Consider the following 22799-nt stretch of genomic DNA (forward strand, 5'->3'; position numbering starts at 1 on the left):
GTGTGTGTGTGTGTGTGTCCATGCGCACAAATCCATTTTTGTCTATGAGTTGAATGTGTTCCTATATATTTCTCTCTCTCTGTCTTTCACCTCAGTCTAACCTCCACCCCTCCCCCCCCCCCTCTATCTCCCTCCCCCGGTCCCTGTCTCTCATTCTCTCCTTTATTAGAAGAAGATAGTGCGAATCCTTCATCTCTCCTCCTCTAATTCTCTCAGTTATTGTCCCTCCGTTCGGCCTTCTGTCTCTCTGCACTCCTTCACTTGTGTCCTCTTTTCTTTTTTGCAATGATCTATATTGCTTGCTTTCTATTTTCTTTTCTTTTTTTTCTTTAAAGCTATGCCTTGGTCTCCTTCCTGTCCTTTCCTGTTAGGCTTCAGCTTTTTCTCATTCTTTCACTCACTTTATCACCTCCCATCCCTACTTTTCTTGCTCTCCTTTCTCCCTTGGACCTTATTTCTCCATCACCTTATCTCAACTTCCTCACTTTCACTCTCCCTATCTGTCTCTTTTCCTTTCAATCCTGCCCATGCTCCTTTTCCAGGCCAGCTCTGCCTGTCTCATTTTCAGCATTGTCCCTTTTTGCTTTTTCATCATCAGAGGCTCATTTTGTCAACTCTATGTCCCCCTCTCATTCCTCACCCTCCCTCCCTCCCTCCCTCCCTCCTTCCCTCCCTCCTTCCATCCTTCCTTCCTTCCTCATCCCTCTCTCCCTCCCTCCACCCTGTCCGTTCCCTGGGGAGGTCAGTAATAATGGTAGTGATGGAGTGAGAGAGGGAGGTGCGATTATTGTCTTGTCGGGAGTCAGAGGAATCGATCGGCCCAGAAATATGAGGCGCGAGAAAGAGCCGCTGTGTCAGATACAATAACCACCCTCTCCCGGGGGCTTACACACACATACATACACACACACACACACAAATTTAGACACACACAACATACAGACACATACCCGTATTCGGCACAAAGATATACATTAATTTGGTTCGACGCAAGTGCAGACACTGACACATACTCACACTCGTACCATCTTTCTTTTTCATTAACGCAATGCACACACATCCCTCTTCTTCTGTGGTGAAGGAGAGTCGTGAGGCAGCCCAATCATCTACATGCTTTGATCTGAGATAAAGCACTGAAGTAGATCTGTTCTGATCATTCTTCATGCACAGATAAAGGGCAAGGCGAGGAAAATCGCTCACACACCTTTCACTCACGTAGCTATAAACAGACATAAACACACACATACATGCGCACGCCACACACGCTCACACTGAGACCTTTCACTGCTGTTGCCTGGCAACGTGGCCAAGTGTCCAATCCGAGCGGAGAACAGTGGCCAGTGATGTCACAGCTGCTGCTGACCAGCAGGTCTGGGAGTGAAAGAGAGGCAGAGGAGAAGAAGAGAAAGTTTGCATTGGAGAAAGAAAAGGGGGAAGGTCATTAGAAAAAGAAGTCGGGGATGATGATGATGAGAGGGTTTGAAGGAAAAGAGGCTCAGCAGGTGAAGAAGAGGCCAAGGTGAAGCAGGGAGGACACGAGCGCAAAAACATGAAGGCTGCCATAAGCAAAGCATTCTCGCTTGCAGGAATTAAATTCGGACAAATATGAAATTGATTCCAACAAAACAGTCTGTTTTGTCAGTGCAACTGAACAGTTTGGTCTAAAGTGTCAATGAAGGCCACCACAGTCCCTCCCAGCAGACCCTTCACTCTTGTGCCAAGAGCCAAAGAAGATGGGTGAGAGGGGTGAAGAAAAAGATTTGAGTTTTAACCTTGGTTGCGCCGTGGGAGAGAATAGTGTCTGTCTAGACGAGCTGGGTTCCCCATCGGCTGCCAGATGATATAGAAAGGAGAAGAATGTGTGAGAGAAGGATAGAGGAGAAGGAGTGATGGACTTGTATTAGGACAGGAGAGGAATAGGTGTTGTAAAGGTGTAGGCATGTCTGTGTGAGATGGCATCGGTCCCATGGTAGCCAACAGTGAGAGTGTGTTTTAGCCCCTGCTGCTTCTCATACAAAACCTCAACCTCTGTAGTCTCCACACCGCTAGACCTACTGTTTATAATCCGAAAACTCCTCATGGGGCAACACCTGCACACACATACACACACATACACTAGACTGGATTTTAAATCTCTCATCTTGTAGAATAGAGTTTTGCCGTCGGACTGTGCATAGGCCTTGGTGGGTCCATCACTGAGCCGAGCTCTGTCCTCTCTATAAGGGGAAGAATATGATGGATTATATGAATTAGAGCCAGTGTGTGCTCCTGGCCTGAGGCTGCATTAGATATAGTGGGGCCGAGCTGTGGAGGGTTACTGAGTAGGTTTGGAGACCTCAGAACTGTTCCTGCAATGGCCCATTATAGACACATCCACGTCTCCATCCCTCCATCTTCCTCCCACCTTCCTCACCCCCAGCTAACATCCTTTTTCCAGTCTTTTTAGTCTTGTCATTCTATCACTCATCTTCCTTCCCATCACTCTTTCCTTTCTGTTTTTCCTTCAGTTTTCCTCTTTTTCTGTCCCTTAGTAGCCCTCAACCCTCCTTCCCTGCCTCTCCCTCTCCCTCTCTGACAGTGGAGTGATTGATGGCGCTCTAGAGGTCTCCACCTTCCCCCATCCTCCTCCCTGGGGCACAACTATCAGATTGTGCGCACACACACACACACGCATATATATTTATATATGATACAAATTTAACTTTTAGTAGTGGCCACAACACAATCTGCATAGTCAATTGTTAAATTTTGGCCATACATCTTCCTGTGTTAATGCAATATCGCATTCTCTTCCGTAGCATTCATATGTCAACTTCAACTGGAGCCATTTGCCTTTGGCCCATCATCGAAGTGGCGAAGCTTGAGTGTTGCTAGGTCTGGTCTCCATGGTAACCAAGGATAAGACCTCCTTGGGGCAGCAAAGCTTCCCATGTCCATGAACTGTACAGTACACACACACACACACACACACATAACCATAGTACACTTGCATGCACCAGTGCAACTATGAGAGCTCTTCAAACAAATGTATACACTGTTATATACTGACAGACACACACAGCAGCACACAAAGACACATACGTTGATCGTGATGTGGGTAGATTGGGGTGCGGACAAAGGTCATGGCCAAAGCCGGGCTGCTCAGACAACCTCTGACCCAGAAAAACGCCCCCTCTCCAACGTGCAGTCTGTGGCTGTCCTTGGAAAGGCTGACCACTTAGTCCACTCCTACACACACACTCATGCTCCACTGGTCACATACAGGTAGACAAGCAAGTCTGTCTGCTCATGCTGTGACTCAGGCCAAAACATTATCGCATAAAATAAACTGGCAAAACTGATGCAGACTTGTCTCAAGCATCAGGTCTGTTTCATGAGTCGGTTCATCTCAGGGAACTGTGGGTTGTTTTTTTTGTTTTGTTTTTTGTTTTTTGTTTTTTTTTTATTGTCTCCACAAAACTGAATGAGAACTGATGAAACAAATTCAGCTTCACCTCTCGTTATTATCTTTGACAGATCAATCAATTGTCAATTGCGTTCTCAGTCATTTAAGCAATATTTAAAAATACACTTTAGAAGCTCTAAAGTCAAAGGTGGCTTCTTCAAATCAGCTGATTAATTTCCCTTTGATTCACAAACTAATTGATCAATCAACCAGTTGTTCCAACTCCAAATCAACTTTTTTACTGAACATTATAAACAATGTGCATCCAGATCTGATATTTTCCTCTATGAAAATGTATTTATATTTCATAAATCTGTGTAGGTGTGTGTTTGGGATCAGATTTAAAAGGAGATGTCTCTGTGTAATGGAGAGGACCTCAAGTGCAGTGCCATATGCACTTCTTAGTGAGCGTACATCCAGCAGTACATAGAGCTGTTGTAAATCACCACATAAAGTATTTATAAGGTTAAACTTGGGAACTCTGCTGCTGCTAGCTTTTGAATTAGTGAACTCAAACCAAGGGAGAAGGACAAGGGAGGGAGGAGTGCTCTCACTCTGCCCTCCAGTTCCAGCCAGTGAGCCGGTCTTCTCAGGATTAGAGAATCAAGAGTGCCACCTTGTGGTCACCTTGGCCTACACTTCGAGCAGCGCATCGACTGACATTTGAAAATCTAGGCAGCATTTTTGCTGAAGCACACTGTTCTGCTTCCTTGAGATCATTCAGTGACCTTAGATTAGACACTTAGACACTTATTTAGGAGCTTCTTAGTCTGTTAATCTTGGTGGGCGGCATTCTTAGTGGCTCATATCTAGGTCATCTGTTATGTTCCACGCCAATGCCTCATCTATCCATCACGTGTAGAGATTCCTGTTGGTTTCTGTGGTGTGCATCCCACAGTGTGGGATGGTCAGTGGTACAGTGAGCACTCTGACAGAGTTTTTCTTTCCGCTCGGGGTAGACTAGAGCTATGGCTGCTAAACTTAGCTGAGGATGTCTCACACCTTCTCTTGTTGGTGTCGACCTCCTTCAACACACTATCTTACGCCCACTGATGTACTCAAGATTAGCTGCCCTGTGACCACAGATGTGACAGAGGAGACACGGCCATGACTCATGTGCGACAGAACAGGCAACATGTACCTGTTACAAAAAGCTTTGTGTTGAAGAAAAAACTCCGATCAGCTGGGCTTTTGAGATTTTTTGATGGTAGATGGGGTCATAAATCACACAAATGCATCACACGCACTTCGGTCAGAATTTCAAGCCTGCTGTTTTTCTCTGGTGTGTCTGATTGAGTGAGCGTGTGTGTGTGTGAGTGGCTGTTTCCAGCCACGCCATCACTTTCCACCAGCAGCCGTCATCCCCCTCTTTTTCACCTCATACCTCTTCAATCTACTTGCTCACTCAGATTCTCCCACTCTTTTAACTCTCATGTGTCCCCCTTTCAGTGTCTTTTTTTTTTTTTTTTTTTTTTTTGTATTGTGTTTTTGTCTGCTCTGTGCCGAGTTCCTACTCTTTTGAGACTTCCTGTTATGTTGCAGGATGTGGGAGGTGGGGCTTGGGGTGTCATGTGTGAGAGAGAGAAAGAGAGGGAGAGAGAGAGTTTTCTTTCACGCATATGGTTTAATACACTCCTCCTTTTTTGGGTAGAGATAGTCAGAGAGTGGGAGAGTTTTCTTTAACGCAGCGCATACACACACGCTCACACAGACACAGATATGACCAAGACAGCAGCAATAGCATCAAAGGACTTCTCCAGTATGTGGTTGCCAGGTGAGTGACTGTCTGTGCAGCCCTCTCTTTCTGCTGGCCTTCATTTACCAGAACCAATTAAGCTTTACGTGAGAGAGAGGGAACGGTGTGTGTTTGTGTGTGTGTGTGTGTGTGTGTGTGTGTGTGTGTGTGTGTGTGTGAGAGAGAGAGTGAAGAGAACTGTGTATATGCTGTTGATTAATGCCACCGGGTCTAAGAAGCTCAGCTAATTAGAGAACATCAAAAAGCGAGAGCTGGAACGAAGAGAAAGATGGAAATGGATGGAGGGATGATGGATGGATGGGTGGACGCCTGTCACAGCCAGAGGGAAAGGTCAGACACCTCGGCAGCCTATAGCGTGTATGAGTGTGTGTGTGTGTGTGTGTGTGTGTGTGTGTGTGTGTGTCTGTGTGTTTTTAGTGAATCCTGAATGTTAAAAAAGATTCAGGGTAGACAGCAGAGGGTTATTTTTTTTTTTAAATATCTTTTGGAACATAGAAATGAAGGAAAATCCCTGTTGCTGTTTATGTGCTTTCCTAATGTTTTTCTATATTATAAAATTTTTTCTCTCTCCAGAAAACACAGCTGCACCTATATGTTTGTGTTCGATCTATAGATATTTAGCTGATTTGTTTTTATTGCTGTGCGCCTGGTGTCAGTGACACTGTTTGGGTGTTGAAGGTGGCAGCGCTACAAGGATTATGATGTCCCGCTTTTGAATTAAAAATTCTGTCTGTATTCAAAGTCCATTTCAAAGCAGTCAGATGTAAAAGTAGTTATTTTTTTTCCTTCAAAAAGGAAACATCTGATATAACTGTCATTCTTAGTGTTTAAATAATGATAAGAAAACAAAGCAGAAGCCTTTCGTCCTAATATTGGTGGGCAGCTCAGGCTGTGAGAAGTAACAGACACTGTCTCAGCTGACTGGCGGCAAGTCCCAGAGAAAAGCAGGGTACTGTTAGCTGACTCACAAATTTATCAGGAATCAATTTGTAAAATGTAAATTAGCACATATCTCTGTGCATAGCATGTTAAAATGATGCCTATAAAATTACACGTTTATATGATTCATGATGTGGTCACTGCTGCGACCTTTTCTAGGCTACTCTGTTCAGATCAAGTGTATTAGTGACATCTTTGTATTTTTATGATTCTACACCAGAATTAGAGGGGAATAAATGTTGAATATTAAGCTGGCTTTGTCTATAGAATGGCATCGCACAATTTGAATACATTTTGTAGTCTTCACTTAAGTCTTCACTTACCTTATTAATCTGCTCAAAGTGCAAGTGCTAAGTGGAAAAAAGGTACACAGTCTAACACATTTCTGCACACAGGTTAACTGTTTCTCATTAGCACAGGCCTGTTAAAGTATGCAGTATTTTATTACATCATATTGTTACTGAATGTGCTTGTTCGTAATCACGTCTCTTTATTTCAAAAATATTTGCATTTATTCATATTTAGCATTAGAAGTCGAGTACATTTTTTTGTGTGTGATAAACAAAATGGGCTGAGGAGGTAAAAAAGCCACAAAACCATTGGCTTGGACTGTGATGAAATACCACAGCCCTGATGGTAAGTCTGCTGCTGCTGATGTGACCATGCTGAATTTTTTCTTCAGCTTATCACTCGACACTTCGATTTTCCTCTTAAGTTTACAGAGCTATCCTAAAGTCATCCTTTTCATTCTTCATTTATTAGTTCTACTCCTCACTTTGTTTTGAAGTATTTGTTTCAGCTCACCAGTTCCTCTTCATAGTGATAGCGATAATGTTGAGATGGCTACTTGGCTCTTCTGCATTCACTTTTAAAGTAGAAAGTCTTTTTACAATTAAATTTGGCACCCTTGAGCAATCTGTAGTTATTTGGTGTGATCATTCCAGTTCCCAGACAGCACCCCTTGGTGAAGGGGTTATGTCCTGAATCAGGAAGTGGGGTGAAGCATGGGGGTTTGGTTAGGGGGGTTCGGGTTGGTTGCATTGGAGTTTCATGTCAGCCAAAATACCCAGAGGAGAATAACAGAAACAGTCCAGACTGCGCTCAAACACTGATGTTCCTTGTTCCTTTCTATTGCATCATTTATTCATAACACAGGATTATGCAGCATTAAATTTGGTCTGTTTAAGATACAGTGAATACGACGTACCACACTGCTCTCTTTGGTTAAAAGATAATCCCTGATCTTTGCTGTAAGATTAACATACGCTTTAACAGCTTAATGGTGGATGAACGAAACATAGTAATTAAAGTTTGTACTTAGTAAAAAAAAAAAAAAAAAAAAAAAAAAGTTTCTAACCCTAACCCGTAAATACGTCTTCTACCCCATGTAAAAATAAAAAAAATAAGAGGTAAAGCATGTTATCGTGTTTATTTAATTATATCTTGCAAATTGTAAGAAAAAAACCCTCTACTTATTACATGTTGCTCTGTTCTGTGCTAACAAAGACTAGCAACGTTCAAAGATATGAAAAGACAGAGAAAAGAAAGAGTTGAAGGGAGAGTGAGAGAGCTAATATTAATAGCCTCACTGACAGTAAGTGTTGGGTTTAGCACTCTGCGTTCAACCCAGTACAAGGGGAAGTTGTGAGGGGAAGTGAGAAAAAGACACAGCAACTTAATATACTGTCCCACCACTGTATTACTGACCACATTATCCATCATACTACAGTCTGTAGGACATGAATCAGATCACACCTTCACTGTAAACGGGCAGCGCAGCGCAAAAATACTGACGTCTGGGAACCTGAACACTTATTGGGTGGATTTAGTGTTGGTTACTTTACCTGCTGAGCATGAAATAGTCCAAAGTACGTTAACAGCATGTTAGTGTCATCTTCAGTTTATTATTCACTCTGGTGTACATTGAAATGTGTCATCATTCATTAGTGTTTTAGATATATGCATCTGGAGGGGGCGACTTGCATGCGAGTACAGTACGGTGGAGTTTCTCCAAAAATTGAGCAACATTGGATAGTTTTTCTTGTTTTTTAACTTTACTAATAGTTTTTCCACCCAGGAATAGAACAGGAGCTGTAAGTAATGCCGGAATACCCATAAACTGACCCTAATAATAAATAAACCATATATTTGCATTCACACACTCAGTAATCCAATTTAGCCTTTTTTTGCAGAAGTCCATTGATTTGAGGGAAACCCTGTGGTCAGTCTTTGTGTGTCTGTGTGTCTGTGTGTGTGTGGAGGCACCCTAACCCCAGGTTATAAACTGCCCGGTAGCAGAGTGGAGCTCACCACTTCCCCCTTCCCCCGTAAGACACCGAATGCACCAAAGTCAGCTGTTCTCACATCTGTTTCACTGAAACAAATGGGTTTCTGTGTCTCTCATGAGGGACTGAAACATTTCATTTGTGCGCTCTTGTCTGTATGAGCACTGCACTGGACTGAGCATTAAAACTGGCATTAGATCAGTGCTGGTCAATGGATCAGGATTGTAATCGTCTGCACGCATCACTGCTGCCCCCCAATGGTGAAAATCATGTTTGACCACTTTGTTCTTGGCATTGCAGAAGGTCAAGAGTATTTTCTGTATTTGGTGTGTAATAATGATCGAAGCACAGCAACAAGGTGATAAAAAGTTTTCATTTCAAGGTCATGTCTGCGCTGTCTGATCCTCAAACCTGAGAAACAACAGGATGAAGAAATCACAAAAAAGTGTTAGTGGAGGGGTGAGAGAGTGAGAGAGAAAGAAAAAGGAGGAGGGAGACTGAAGGTTTATTATGCAGGTGGCAGATATAATTAGCTGGTCGTTGGGCCGATTTGCATGTTTTCACAAAAGGGAAGTAGCTGTATATGTGTGTTCGTCTGTGCATGCACATGCTTGTCACAAGAGAGGGAGAAAGAGAGACAACAAAAAGTTGTGTCACAGTTTGTGGTTTGAGACAAATAAAAAGATTTTTAGAATGACATGATACCTACTGTATGATTAACAAAAACAAAACTACTGCTACTACAATGGCACACACACACACACACACACTCTCAGATGATTTATTCCCGTCTTTCCTACAGTACTCAGTGCAAAATTGCTCTCTTTGCTTGAATTAACATTTTTAAGACTGGCCCTTCCATTTACGTTGTTGCTATAGGGACTGTCCCAAAACAGTATCAACCAGGAAGTGATATGATCTTGTAGTGAATGACAAACAACGTGAGACATTTTTAGCTCAGACCTCCCACATAAACACCTTGAGATAAATTTAGAACAAGCAAGCACTTTGGGTCAGCCTACTCTATGTCAAACCACTAATTGGAAAGAGTGAATGAAAGTGAGTTGTATGCAACCAGTGGATGATTCAGCTACATTATTTGGTTTACAGTGTGTAGGCCCGCTGTGTGACCTGAAAACACTCCATAGCCTCAGCCTATCAAACATCAACTCATTGGACATCCTCCTTCACCTCTCACCATCCTCATTCCAATCATTTGCTTCATAATTGTCGATCATTCTGCCATCATCCTCGTTCAGATTTCAGAGTCAGCCTGAGTGACTGCTGTCTATGTGCGTGTCTTCCTGTTTTAGATATCAGGATGTCAAAGCCAGTAGAGGTCGAGAAAGACTCACCGCTGGAGGGCACGGGTAAGATGGAAATAGACACATCCACATACATGGAATATTTAGATATACATATATGTATGTTGCATATTATTAAAAGTTATCCGTGCCAGACAGCATATCTGCATGTGAGCTCGAACACACAATCTATTTCTCACTTTTTCCTCTCCCTCCCACGTAGATTCTGAGCGGAATGGGCCTGAATCAAATCACCAGGTACATCTGAGTCCCGTGATCACCACATTTATCTCCCATCTCCGTCACCTACAGAGCTGATCCGCCAAAACAATAACGATAAAATGATAAGACGTCAGATGTAAATTTTTGTAGGAGGCTTAAAGTTTAAATTGCATTCCATAATATTTTTGATTGTCTTATTTTCATGTGAATGTTATTTTACTATAAATGTTCTTAAATTTTTTTGATACTCTTATACCTTTTATAATCACTGTCTTCTAGGCTGTATGATCAATAAAGTTTAAAGTTAGATAAACTGATTAATTGGTAGAAGAAAACGATCGTCGTTTGATTTCTTAGTCTTTCAATGGCTTGTGTCTGACACATTTGAACAGCAAAACCTATGAATCAATTTAATCGAAATTGGAAAAACAAGGAATAAAAAATCAATGAATAAAATCATATATCAGATCATCTTTTAAAATTTACAACAGTCATTTCTTATAAAATTTCTCTTCTTTTCTAGGTTCAGTCGATGAAAGTCAATCCCTTTTCCTTGTCGCCGACCCTGAGCAGCAACAAGGTGTGTGTGGGTGTCCATTATACCTAACTGCCTGTGCATGTCAGTGTGCGTGTCTAGGCCAATGTTTGTACATCTTTTGTATCTTAACATCACATAATAGGTTTCTAGCTGCCTCAGCTTTATATTCTTTTCTTTGCACTGAATTGCTCTTTTGTCATGTTCGACGGTGAGGCTCATAATGTGTCGACTCCACTGGTTGGCCTTGACTGTAAACAAATTCACAAAGACTTGAGAGTATGATGGCACGTCACTCAGAGAGCACATTTAGAACCGGAATCAATCTACAATATTACAACACACAAAAAAAAACTGTATCCCCTCATTTGCATACCACACGAGATATGGAAATCAGTGAGCTGGAGGAGTCTCCCCCTCTGCCAGTTCAAACATGCCAGATCCCTGAAAAAAGGATCATTTGTGCAAGAAAAAGAGATTAGTAGGTTTCTCATCAGCTTATGAATGTTATCTGAAATTCCATAGAAACTTTGAATAATAGTCAGGTAAGCCATTGTAGTTGTTGTGTGTTTCTTAATGGCCTTTTTTGATCAATATGGGTGTGTTCTGGTTTTTGTTGTTTGTTTTTTTTTTTTTTTTCAAAGTTCGACTGCATGTTGTTTTTTTTTTTTTCAAAATTGCGTTGCACTGGAAAGGAGCGGCGTGATAACTGTTTTAAGCAGTGCATTAATGGAAACGTTTTGAGTTGATGGTTTGGATATGTGTATGTTTATTTCGCTGTATTGAATACATTTGTCCCTCTGTTTCCTGCTTCTTCGCAGAATAAGATGGAGGAGTGCGGCGAGATGTCCCCGGCCCTTCCTCCCTCTCACGGCCCGACCCCCTCACAGACCGCCCTCCAACACACGCAGCTAATGCTGACCGGCTCCCAACTAGCAGGGGTGAGACAAACTTAAGCTCCGTGTGTGAAGACACACAAACTATGCCTTGCTTTTACCTTGCTTGCTTCTCTTGTGCTTTGTTTTTGAACACTTTGTTTCCTTCCTTTGTCTCCTCCTGTCCTTTTTATTATTCCCTATTTTTTCCTCAATCCTCTCCTCTCCTCTTTCCTCTCCTCTCCTTTCACCAGTTGACAGCTCTGTTGCCAGCACAGCAGCAGCTGTTGCTGCAGCAGGCTCAGGCACAGCTCCTTGCTGCAGCTGTGCAGCAGTCCAATGCAGCCCACGCCGCTCATGCTGCCCATGCAGCTGCCCAAGCCAATCAGCAAGCTCAGGCAGCTGCAGCAGCAAATCAGCAAGCCCAGCAGCAGCAGCAGCAGCAGCAGCAACAGCAGCAGCAGCAGCAGGCGGGACAGACGGGTCAGCAGGCTCAGTCACAGTCCCAGGGACAGGGACAGAGCACACAGGAACAGGCAGCTCAAAATGTCCCTGTCCCACCTCCTCCGCCCCAGCTTACCCTGTCCCAGCCAATCCAGCTGACTGCCCAGGTACTGACTGCCAATCAAAGCCTGCTTCTGACGAGCAGGTTGATTGAGGAAACAGTGTCTAGTCATGGAACAATTCTTCTTGCATGTGTGTCGTATATTTCCTGATTCATAGTTTCCGCTAAGCATGAATACACACGTTTTCCCTTTCTTTTGTGAATGTTTTTCAGTAACAAAGTTTTTCCTCTGACATCTATGTTTTCTTCACATCTTAATCTTCCTCAGAAGATAATATGCTAATATAGCTATGTGTCACTGCCCTCTGCCGTTCCTTGTGAATGCATTAAAAGGAGTTATGAGCATGTCCATTTTCTCTTGTACAGGACATCCAGCAGTTGCTGCAGCTTCAACAGTTGGTGTTGGTGCCCGGCCACCCACTCCCATCTGCCGCCCAGTTCCTCCTCCCACAGCCACAGCAGGCCCAGCAAGGTGGGGCCACCAATCCCATTAGAGACAGATGCTAACATAAAATTCACTTTATTCATACATATCATTTTTCTCTCTCCTCCTTAGGACTTCTATCGACACCAAATCTTATTCCGCTACCTCAGCAAAACCAAGGGAGCCTGCTGTCTGCTCCGCCTAGAATGGGACTCCAAGCACAGGTATGAGGAAACTCTCAAAGTGTAGTCAGTGGAAAAGGACAACCCAGTTTCCACACCCATGATAAATCAACTCTCATGCTATTTGTCTTCCACTCTCACTTTCATTCCTTTGACGTTGTACTGGCTGAAGCGAGACAAGAGTGTGGAGGTGAGTGGTGGTGGAAGCGTGACTACCATGTCCTCAGTAACCTCTCACCCTGAGGAGCCCAGTGACCTGGAGGAGCTGGAACAGTTTGCCCGCACTTTCAAACAAAGACGCATCAAACTGGGTTTCACACAGGTAGGAAATGACACATTTGGTCATGCCAGTGTTCAACATTTCCTTTCACGAACTCGTTTGTTTTCATCTGTCTACTACTTCCTTATATTACCTCTTCACCAGGGAGACGTAGGTTTGGCAATGGGGAAGCTGTACGGCAATGACTTCAGTCAGACAACCATCTCCCGCTTTGAAGCCCTTAATTTGAGCTTTAAGAACATGTGCAAGCTGAAGCCACTACTGGAGAAGTGGCTCAATGATGCAGGTGAGCTCTGCTCAAAATCACAGAAATTTGCATTCAGTCTACTGTAGATTTACAGTTTTTACTTAAAGAATACAGGGATTACAATAAATCTGACATTCAATTTGTTTGTGTTTGTGTTCCCTCCTCAGAGACCATGTCTATAGACAGCACCCTGCCCAGCCCCAGCTCCCTGTCCTCTCCTTCTCTGGGCTTTGAAGGGGTTCCCGGTCGCCGCAGAAAGAAGAGAACGAGCATTGAGACGAACGTACGCGTGGCCCTGGAACGCTCATTCATGACGGTAACATGATTAACCTTATTACTTGATTACAAGCTAGCTGATTAAAGATGAGATGGTCCTTCTTTCTGAATTTCACTCACACTTTTCACTGGTTGATTGATTTTTGGCTCGAACAAAAACAAAACGCATTTGTGCCGCTTTGATGGCTGAACCTGCTCAATAACGTTTTATGTTGTCATTGTGATTTATGTCTTTGTTTTTTAAAAGTTTGTATCATGTGGCTGAAATATAGCACTGCTGAATTATTCTAAGCTCCTGTCTCCACCTCCTTCTGCAGAACCAGAAGCCTACCTCAGAGGAGATCTTGCTCATCGCTGAGCAACTCAACATGGAAAAGGAGGTTATCCGGGTCTGGTTCTGCAACCGCCGGCAGAAAGAGAAGCGTATCAATCCCAGCAGTGCCACCCCACCCCTGCCCAGCCAGCCCCCCACTGCCCCACCAACGCACAAACAACCCTGCTACAGTCCTCACATGGTAAATGCAAATGCATCATGGTCCTCGTGTCCCGTCTTATCAATGCATTTGAAGGCATAATTAGAAATATAATGAATCCTGTTATTATGGTGTCTTTAAATTCTGAAATCTAAAACTGAATCCGTCTCTTTCCCAGATGTCCAGCCAGCTGTCACAGGCCGTAACCAGTCTCAGCAGCACAACAGTGACCACCATGTCCTCCGTCTGCCCCCTGACTTCCAGCCTCACCTCCACCCACCCCTCTCTCAGCTCTGCACCATCTCCCGTGACTCCTCCACCTCCCCGCAGCACGGCCAGCCCCGCCACTCCCAGCCATAGTACACTCAATCTTAACACAGGGTAAGACCTAAATTCACTCAAATAGTTTTTTAAAAGCATATTTTATCTTACCTTGTTGAATATTTTGCTGTTGTTACTTGCTGGTGTTTGGGGTTTTAATCTGTCTGTGAAGGAACCCATGTGTTTGTGCAGAAGTGCTTTGGGTGCTCCAACATATTCCTTAAACCCTGTTCTCAAAATATTGTGTGTTTCTGTAACTTGAACCCGATTCATGCTGCAGGTTTGTGCTGCTGAGTTCGATTTTTTTCATGTTTTGCACAACAATTTGTGTCTCCTGAATCCTGTTCAGGAGAGATTGTCTAAAAACATACTGTTTTGCATGTCTTCTCTCAAAGGAGCAGTCTGCTTTAGAGCATTTCCATTCACAACTATGAGCAGTCTAACCTTCCAATGCAGTCAGACAATTTTTCAAACAAACTGGCTATTTTTCAGTCATTTCAGTACAGTAGATGTGAACAGAATTTTGTCTGTGGTGTGGTTTGTTTAGATTTTTACAACTTTTTATTCAAGAGAAACATCTCTCTCTTTCTGCTCTCTACTGATGAAATAATAATTTCATCTGCTGACGATAAAAACCAATGGGACTTTTCCATCAATACAGAAAAAAGCTCTGTGACCAACAAAGGTTTATAATACTTACATGTTTTGTTCAGTACAATGATTTTTTTTTTTTCAAGTGAATATCATCATAAAATCACGAGAAATGCAACATTATTAGGCAATATAAACACAATAGGGATATAATTTCAGACTGATGAGAGGAGCACTTTTTTTGTCAGCATGATGATGTTTGACCTCTCAATAGTCTCATTTAGTCACTTTTTAGGACCCATGAAAGCTTAAAGAAATTATATCAGATTTCTGAGTCTTAGGACTCATTTCTGTAGCACCCTATAGGCTTTCTTCAAACCTGGGCTCTGGGAATGAGCTTAAGTAATAATTGCACAGTTTCAGTGGAAAAAATAACATGCTTCTGTTTCACTATTGTGAGTACTGCAGAAAAAATTCTGTACTTTCAGTTTGCAGCAAGAGCTCACATTGGTGCAGAGAAAGATAAACAGATGAAGTTATACCAACACTATCTGTTAGTTACCACTGCAGGCGAGAAAGTATTATATAAAAAGTATTAGATGGTATTATAAAAGGTTTTTATGACCTTTTAAGATTCAGGTTCATCTTTTAGAAAAAGAAAAAGTCATAGTTTGAACAGTGGCCGCCACAGCCAAATGAGTACAGACAATTTAAGCACACACTACCATATATTTCCATAAACATGCTCACCATGCTTACCACACTGCACCATGCTCGGTTCACCTGCAGTTTGTAGTTAAATGGTTGATACTGCGCACACGCACACACACACACACACACACACACGCACGCACGCAGAGTGATTAATTGTGTGCACACACACTGACATCCCACCAATGGCATTGGGTGCCAGTGCATTCTAACCCTGTGTGTGTTTGTGTGTGTGGTTCTTGTGTTCACAGCTTATGGCGTATGGGTAAAAAGAATGGTGACGTGTCTAACTACATCACCGATTTTGCTGCAAACTTGAGGTGAATACGACAAGAGACACACACATGCAGGAACGCAGTGTTATTTCTATTCTGTATTATTAATGCACAGTTTTGGTATTTTGTGACATTTTAACAGACTGTGATTCTTTCCAAGTGTGTGTTTCTTAACATTTATACACAAAACAACAGCTCTTTGTATGTGCAGGGCTGAATTTGTCCTCTGTTTGTCTTTGCTGCCAAAACCTGCTTTTCCTCACCTTCTCTCCTCTGCCTGTCTGTGTGTGTATATATGCTTTCACATGTATGCTGCTGCGTTTGTGTGTGTGTGTGTGTGTGTGTGTATGTGTGTGACACAACAGGAACACTGTGATGGGAGTTAACACAGGGATGAACCAAGCCCTCCTCGGTAACAATCCTCTGGCCACTATCCAAGGTGTGTGAGAGAAACATTGAAAAGACCATGAGTTTATCACCACCAGAGACAAACTGAAAATGAAAAGAGGTTCAGGGCTGAGGTGATAATTTCATATCTCTAAAAATCTTCATATCACACAAAAAACATCGACTAAAAGAGTTTTGCATGGGTAAAACATTTCACTCCTCACATACTCACCCAAACAGTATGCACTCCTACAGATACAAAAATGCGTACATACTGTACACGATGCCTCCCACACGCAGATCTCACACACACACACACACACACACACACACACACCTTCCTACATTTGAGAACAGTACAAGAATAGTAGGGGGGGGGGGGGGTGTTAAATTCTGCAGAAATGACCACCAAACCGGCTGACCACCGTCAGCAGAGCTTTTTTTGATCGTTCCTTGTGTTGATGAGGATGAGAAGGGAGAGAGAGAGGGCTGTATTAAAAAGAGAAGTGTGATGGTGAGTAATACAGTTACGCATGACAGGTGGATCAAATCATGCTGGTTGGGTGCTGACTGGAGACACAGATGAATAGGCAGCTGCGGGTGTTAGCTCATCCACAGCATGAAGCAGCCGAGGCAGAGAGAATTCTCGACTTCTTGTATGTTAACGTCATCAACACCCATGAGTCCATCCCATCATGTGTCTGTGTGTGAGTGACGATTGTTGCTGTTGTTCGTCTGTGGGCCTTGTTTTTTTGTGTGCGTATGTGCCGTCTCACTCATCTCTAACCTTTCATCTCTTCATTTTCTTCATTAGCAAAATGGGATGACGATTAAAAAGGAAAAGGAACTAACACCTAACACACATTTGGTTCTCTTTAGATCATTCACCTGTTATGAAAGGTTTTATGTAAATGTGTGCAGCTGTAATAGATTTCATACCATAGAATCTTTAAACCATTAGCAAAAATTGTCAGATTTTGGTGTCTGACCTTTAGGATCGGGTTTTAGACTCACCGTTTCACACCACGTAGCTGCTCATCAGTCAAACACCATGATATTGATCGCTGAGGAGGCAGAAAAAAACTGTTTCTTCTTCAAAAGTAGCCTCAGGACATTTTGCACTTTTAGTAGAGAACCTCATGTTTTTTTCTCTGGTCAAAAGAGAATCTATGTTGCTGTTCCTGTGAAATCACAAATAATGTTAGTAAATAATATAAGCTGTGTATGGAGCGTGTTTATAAGGGGATACAACAGACAGCAACCTTGTTTCCATAACAACAGACCATTCATGTCCGCTTATCCTTTGCCTGTGCTGCATCAGATTCTTCCAGATTAGCTTGCTACAGATATTACACAGTGTTAAATTATTAACAGCAACCTTTTATCTCCTTTAGCACAGTGTTGAAATCTGGAAGATGTCATTTTGTGCGGTTTTTGTTTGGAAAAGTTAGAAAGTTCTCAACTGTCATTCAGGTGTTTCTTCCACAGAAAAGGTGCACGCTGCACTTCTGACAGAATAATAGATCTCCACGTGTCTCATGGCCACTCCCTGAATTTTCTCTCCAGAATAAACGGTCACTGTAATTCTCCACCTACGTCTGTTGAATACAACAAGTCTGGGCATTTTCTGTGCCTCTGTGGAAACTGAGTCAATTGAGTGGCGCAAGTTTTTAGTTTTTAGACTGAATGGAAATGAAACTGTAAATGTCAAAATAAACAAGTCCTTCAGTGTTCTGAAAAAGATGAATGGGAAAAAAATTATCATAATATAAGCAATAAAAAGATTTTGTAAAGAGCGTAAAGGATGACGCATGAGGAGGATGTAGGAAGAAAATAAGTGTTGGATGGATGCAAGCTGGCCAAAAGACAATTGCAAAAGCAGAAATGAAACTAAAAACTAAAATAAAGTTTATTCTGGAAAAGATGAAGCATTTCTGATGATTGAATATTCCTTTAACCTGTTTTTATTCTGTGTCTCCCTCAGCCCTAGCAGCCAGTGGTGGCCAGCTGCCTCTTTCCAGTCTTGAGGGGGGCAGTAAAGTGATGCTGGGGACCTCTGGGGGCCAGGGAGGAGGCCTCGCTTCCTCCCTCTTCCTCAACCATCCCGCCCTCCTCCACATGGGCCAGAGCCCTGGTGCTGGACTGGTCAGTGCCGCCGTAGCCAAAGCCTCCCAGCCCTCCCCCTTCCCCTCAGCCAGCAGCATCAGCCCCACTCCCTGCTCCCCTTCTCCCTGTTCAAGCCCCGCCTCTTCCTGTTCCTCCAGCGAAATGGCACACAGCCCACCTTCTCTGGGCAGGGCAAAGATTGAGTGACCACACCAAGGGCCAATCAGAGAGGAGGAGGAAGGAGGAAATGACAACCTCGCCTTTCACACCAAAGCTATCTCTTTCTCTCTCTTGCGCTCTTCTTCCGTTATTTTTTTGCAATGGCTCTCTCTCTCTCTCTCTCCCAGTCTTTCGATGCCAAAAATACACAGAATGAAAGAGGAGGGTGGGAGAGAAAGAAGTGAAAGAGGGGAGAAGGGGAGAAAGGGGAAGATTGAAACCAAAAATCTTTATCTTATCAAAACAGGAGAGGAAGCAACGTGGGACCTTTTTGTCAGTAACATGTGATATCGACATGTCACCTCTCCACTCTTTCTCTCTGAAGAAAAAAAAAAACCCAATGACTCTTTGACCAAGAGATGGAAGAGAGAGCAGAGATGCATGTCGAAGTGCATAAACCAAAAATGACAAAAAAATAACTGTACTATGTGACAAAGTAATGGCGGCAAGGACAAACAATGGAGGACTGTGGTTACGTTTTCTTTTTATTATTATTATTTCAAAATGCTGCGGGTCTGAAGGATGAAGAGTAGGGAGGATAAGTTTAAACCAAAAATTCACCTGAGGAGTAGGCGGAGGAGGAATACACAATGAAAAAAAAAACAAAAAAACAAAACAAAACAAAAAAAAAAAACACGTCAACCATACCAAAATCCCAAATACCAAAAATACGGAGAGAAAAGCTTTATTCAAAGGACGTGTAAATACTGAAACTATCCAGGACCAGGACTCTACTGCTACTGCTACTTATACACACACACACACACACACACACACATCAAGAGCCAATCCATCCTACCATACACTCATCCTGTCTGTGTCAGCACATTGTCTATCATGCTCTATATTTTGAATAATTTTGTAAAAGCCTGTAACTGAGGCAAACGCTTGTGATTGCCAGTACTGCTGTATTTTCATTAGTCTCTTTACCTACCTCTGGTTCAAAGAACATAGAGAAGTGTCCATCTCTCCTTTCATCTTCAAATTCACATCTCAGAGTCCCATTCAGTAACTGTTTTACACTTCAACACCTACAGCAAGGATATCTTTATTATTATTATTTATTAGTGTCATTTTACAATCCAGCTCCTATTTATTTTTGCTGCTTTTTTAGTTTTTCCTTTTGGGACTCAATTCATCATCATTGTCATCATCTGTCTTACATTAAGTATTTGTGTCAAACATGCATTTTTGTTTTGAATGTGACTTTTCTGCAGGAGCATGTGATGTAGGTGAAGTTTCAATTAGTCCTCACCACCTTCCAATAGGTCAGAGACAGAGTTCACACTCTGCAAGTTGATTTCAAGGTGCGAACAAATTTACTAAGACCTGAACGTGTGGTTTTGTCCTCTTCATCAGACCACTCTTTTCCTCACCCATAAAGATAACCCATCATCAGTGGCTAAATGAACATGCCCTGGAAACTTCACACAGTGAAAATGACATTAGATGAGAGTGGCGACCATTTTGAAAGTATGAAATAGGGCTGTGATTGCAGTTTTGAAGTAATATCCATTGAGACTGAAGGCTAAATAAGTCAATAAAGCTAAGTTTAGTCACAGCCGGCTCTCATTCCTGCCTCATCAATCAGCATGGACGCCCCAACACCTGTCTGTCTAGACATGTTTACTGATATTTGTCTGTTTCCATCATCACTCCATCAGTCACATTTCACTGTCATTTTCCACCTCAGACTGCCATTAATTCAAGAATAGAAACCAAAGCATGCTCAAGGCTGGGCCTCATCTTTGAGAGCCTCGGCCCAGACACACGAACACGACAGAGACACCAAGAGGTTGGGGGTGCGGCAGGGGCAGCAGAACAGGACATTACTACTGGAAGCCCCCTGGTGTAATCCCCTCCACCCGGCCTGCTGAAAAGCCCATGGGGGAAGCTTTATTTAGGGAACTGATCCTTTACTCCGAACCCCCAGAACGATAGCTGCGCTGGGAAGGGTGAGGGAGGGACACACTGTAGTGAGGGGGGAGCAGGTGTCACGCTTTTCTAAGAGGATACCAAAAATGAAACCAAAACCAAAAAAACACACAACCCAAGGATTGACAGAAGCAAACCAAAAAGAACCCTAACCAAATGTGTCTGGAGGGAGGAGGGGAGGACAAAGAGCAGGTGTTGAGAGAAACCAAAACGTCACATCGCGCTGCCTGTTTGTCTGTCTGTTAGCTTTCGGGCTGCAGCATTCGCCCCACTCTGAAACTGTGTAGCATGGATAGAGAGAAATAGGATGGGCAGACAGACAGGCAAGCAGAAGAAGGAAAGACACTTCCTCCCCCCCTCTGCCTTTCTCCAGCTCAGCTCTCTGGTCCTGGATGGAGCTAAACGCAAATGACCTCACTGAACTGAAATCTTCTAAAAATCTGTTTTTATTTTTCTGTTGGTTGGTTCTGATTGTTTTATCTCTGCTGTGTCTCTTGATGCCGTTTTCTGTACTGTAATGTACTACTTTAGTGCTTATTACTCATTTGGGATAACGTACACGCTTACTTACTACAAGAGCTCCTTATTTTTTTCGTAGTCGTGCTAGAGATTTTTATCAGGTGGTTGGAAAAAATACTGTGAAAATTTAGCTTCCAGATTTTTATTAGATAAAGAAACAGACTGTCTTGGCAGAAAAAAAGACATACACAAAAAGCCAAAAACAACGAGTTGAATAGCAAACCTTAAAAATGCCAAACCAAATACTGAGCTAAACCAAACACATATAGAGAGGAACAGGCTTTGCCTTCTCCACGTGAGGGCAAAGACATGGGTTAGTGTCAGGTTGTCTGAGGTGACACGTGTGTTTTTCTGCAGACACAATAATTTAAAAAAGAAAAAAGCTGAATTGGTGGTGCAGAAATATATAGATTGGTACACAGAGGAGGCCTCAGTCAAGCTGACAGTCGGGAGAGTTGGACGTAAATGTATCCAAAGAATATTTGGTTTGGTCCACACCAGAAAAAATTGTTGACACATGAGAATCGTTTCACAAACCAAACTTTAGATGTGGGGTTTGCACCTTAAAGGTGAAACCTTTTCTCCACATGAACTCTTAGACGGAATGTATCTGTTAGTGCTTCTATAGATTTTGTAGAAAAAAGATCTATGTTCTACTGCTTACTTATCGCTAATGTATTAAAAAGAAAAACTTACAAAAAAGACTTTGAGAAAAAAAAGATCCTAAAAAACATTGATGATAACTTGATTTTAGACCAAAAATTTTAACTATCTCTCTTTGGACTTTTTATTTCTCCTTATTAAGGATGATTTAGACTTTTGATTGTACTATTTATTCAGGTAGAGTTGGTTTAATTGCTGGATGTCTTGTTTTGTCTTGCTATTTATTCGTTAATTTATTTCTAGAGGTGCTTCTTTTCATATTCTGGGACATATTTCTGCTCTCTGGATTTTATTTTTATTTTATTTTTTTGCCCCCCGCTGAAGTTCTTTCTTACTTCTTTAAACCAAATAATACAAGAAACCTCGGGTCCTGCGGGGACTCATTTCAGAGAATGTGGCTGATTTGATGTTTGGTCATTAAGATTTTCTCTTCCATCCTGAGACGACTCTCGTCTTACAGGGAAGGAGAAGCTCACAGTTGTGAGAGGCAGCACTGTGTGGACGAACACCGTGAATTTGGTGTTGGCCTTCTGGACACACTCTAGCCTTTGTGCCTCCTGATAATGAGACACAAAAAAGGCAGGCTGTGATTTCGTTTCAAAGCATAAATATGACTTATGTGTGGGGGAAAAAACTGCCTGAGTTACAGCATGAGGTGCTCTCTGAGGCACGATGCTGCTTCTGTTCTCTATATTTTCCTCCACAGGGAGAAACACACTGAAAGCTTTACAGCTACACAACCAAAAAACACAAAAGAAGATCAACTGGGGCAAAGACTGAAATTTTTTTACATGATAGAGAGGGAAGAAGGAGGCAAAAGAGTAAGAGGGTGATTTGGGGTTCCCAGCTGTAAATTGCCCTCTAACTTCTCCGTTTGTCTCTTTTTTATGTTTTTGTATATTTTTGTTTCTACTTTTCTGAGTTTTGTTTGAACTTTTTTTCTTCATCCTCTGTAGGGTGTAAAAGAGAGATAGTTCATCATATACCTCATATTCTTTGATGATAAACCAAATAGATGAATGCTTTAAAATGCGGGGTTCAAATGGGGCTCAGGGTATCAGGATGGTTTGTATGGACAGTGTGTTTGTGTGGCTAAGAGTGGACGCAGTGAGGCCAGGTCAAAGGTCGTTGACCTAATGGACGTAACCAATGAGGTTTAGAATTGATCTTGGAAGTAACAGATCATTGAATTGATTACAGCTTTTCACCACTGGCCTCAGAAGGTGCCGTTTAAGGTCAAAAGGCCTTACTGGTTCATGCTGCT

At 42.5% G+C, this 22799-nt stretch overlaps 1 protein-coding gene across 4 annotated transcripts in view; it reads left to right on the forward strand.

Annotated features, from left to right (window-relative positions):
* Positions 1-19087, forward strand: part of pou2f2b (POU class 2 homeobox 2b) — a 57252-nt gene extending 38165 nt beyond the window's left edge. Inside the window, exons 1-15 of one of the 4 annotated variants that reach the window (XM_029503988.1) lie at positions 5100-5219; positions 9739-9795; positions 9953-9987; positions 10475-10531; positions 11308-11427; positions 12293-12398; positions 12483-12574; positions 12705-12854; positions 12957-13098; positions 13227-13375; positions 13653-13850; positions 13987-14189; positions 15683-15751; positions 16072-16145; positions 18078-19087. In XM_029503988.1, coding sequence (XP_029359848.1) covers positions 5165-5219; positions 9739-9795; positions 9953-9987; positions 10475-10531; positions 11308-11427; positions 12293-12398; positions 12483-12574; positions 12705-12854; positions 12957-13098; positions 13227-13375; positions 13653-13850; positions 13987-14189; positions 15683-15751; positions 16072-16145; positions 18078-18406 — 1836 coding nt within the window. In that variant the 5' untranslated portion in view covers positions 5100-5164 and the 3' untranslated portion in view covers positions 18407-19087. Of the gene's footprint in view, positions 1-5099; positions 5220-5423; positions 5532-9738; positions 9796-9952; positions 9988-10474; positions 10532-11307; positions 11428-12292; positions 12399-12482; positions 12575-12704; positions 12855-12956; positions 13099-13226; positions 13376-13652; positions 13851-13986; positions 14190-15682; positions 15752-16071; positions 16146-18077 lie in introns of those variants that run through there. The other 3 variants (XM_029503990.1, XM_029503989.1, XM_029503991.1) reach the window with 3 other exon arrangements.
* Positions 19088-22799: the final 3712 nt, after the last annotated feature.

Source organism: Echeneis naucrates, chromosome 6, assembly GCF_900963305.1.
Source record: "Echeneis naucrates chromosome 6, fEcheNa1.1, whole genome shotgun sequence".
In the NCBI taxonomy this organism is placed as follows: Eukaryota; Metazoa; Chordata; class Actinopteri; order Carangiformes; family Echeneidae; genus Echeneis; species Echeneis naucrates.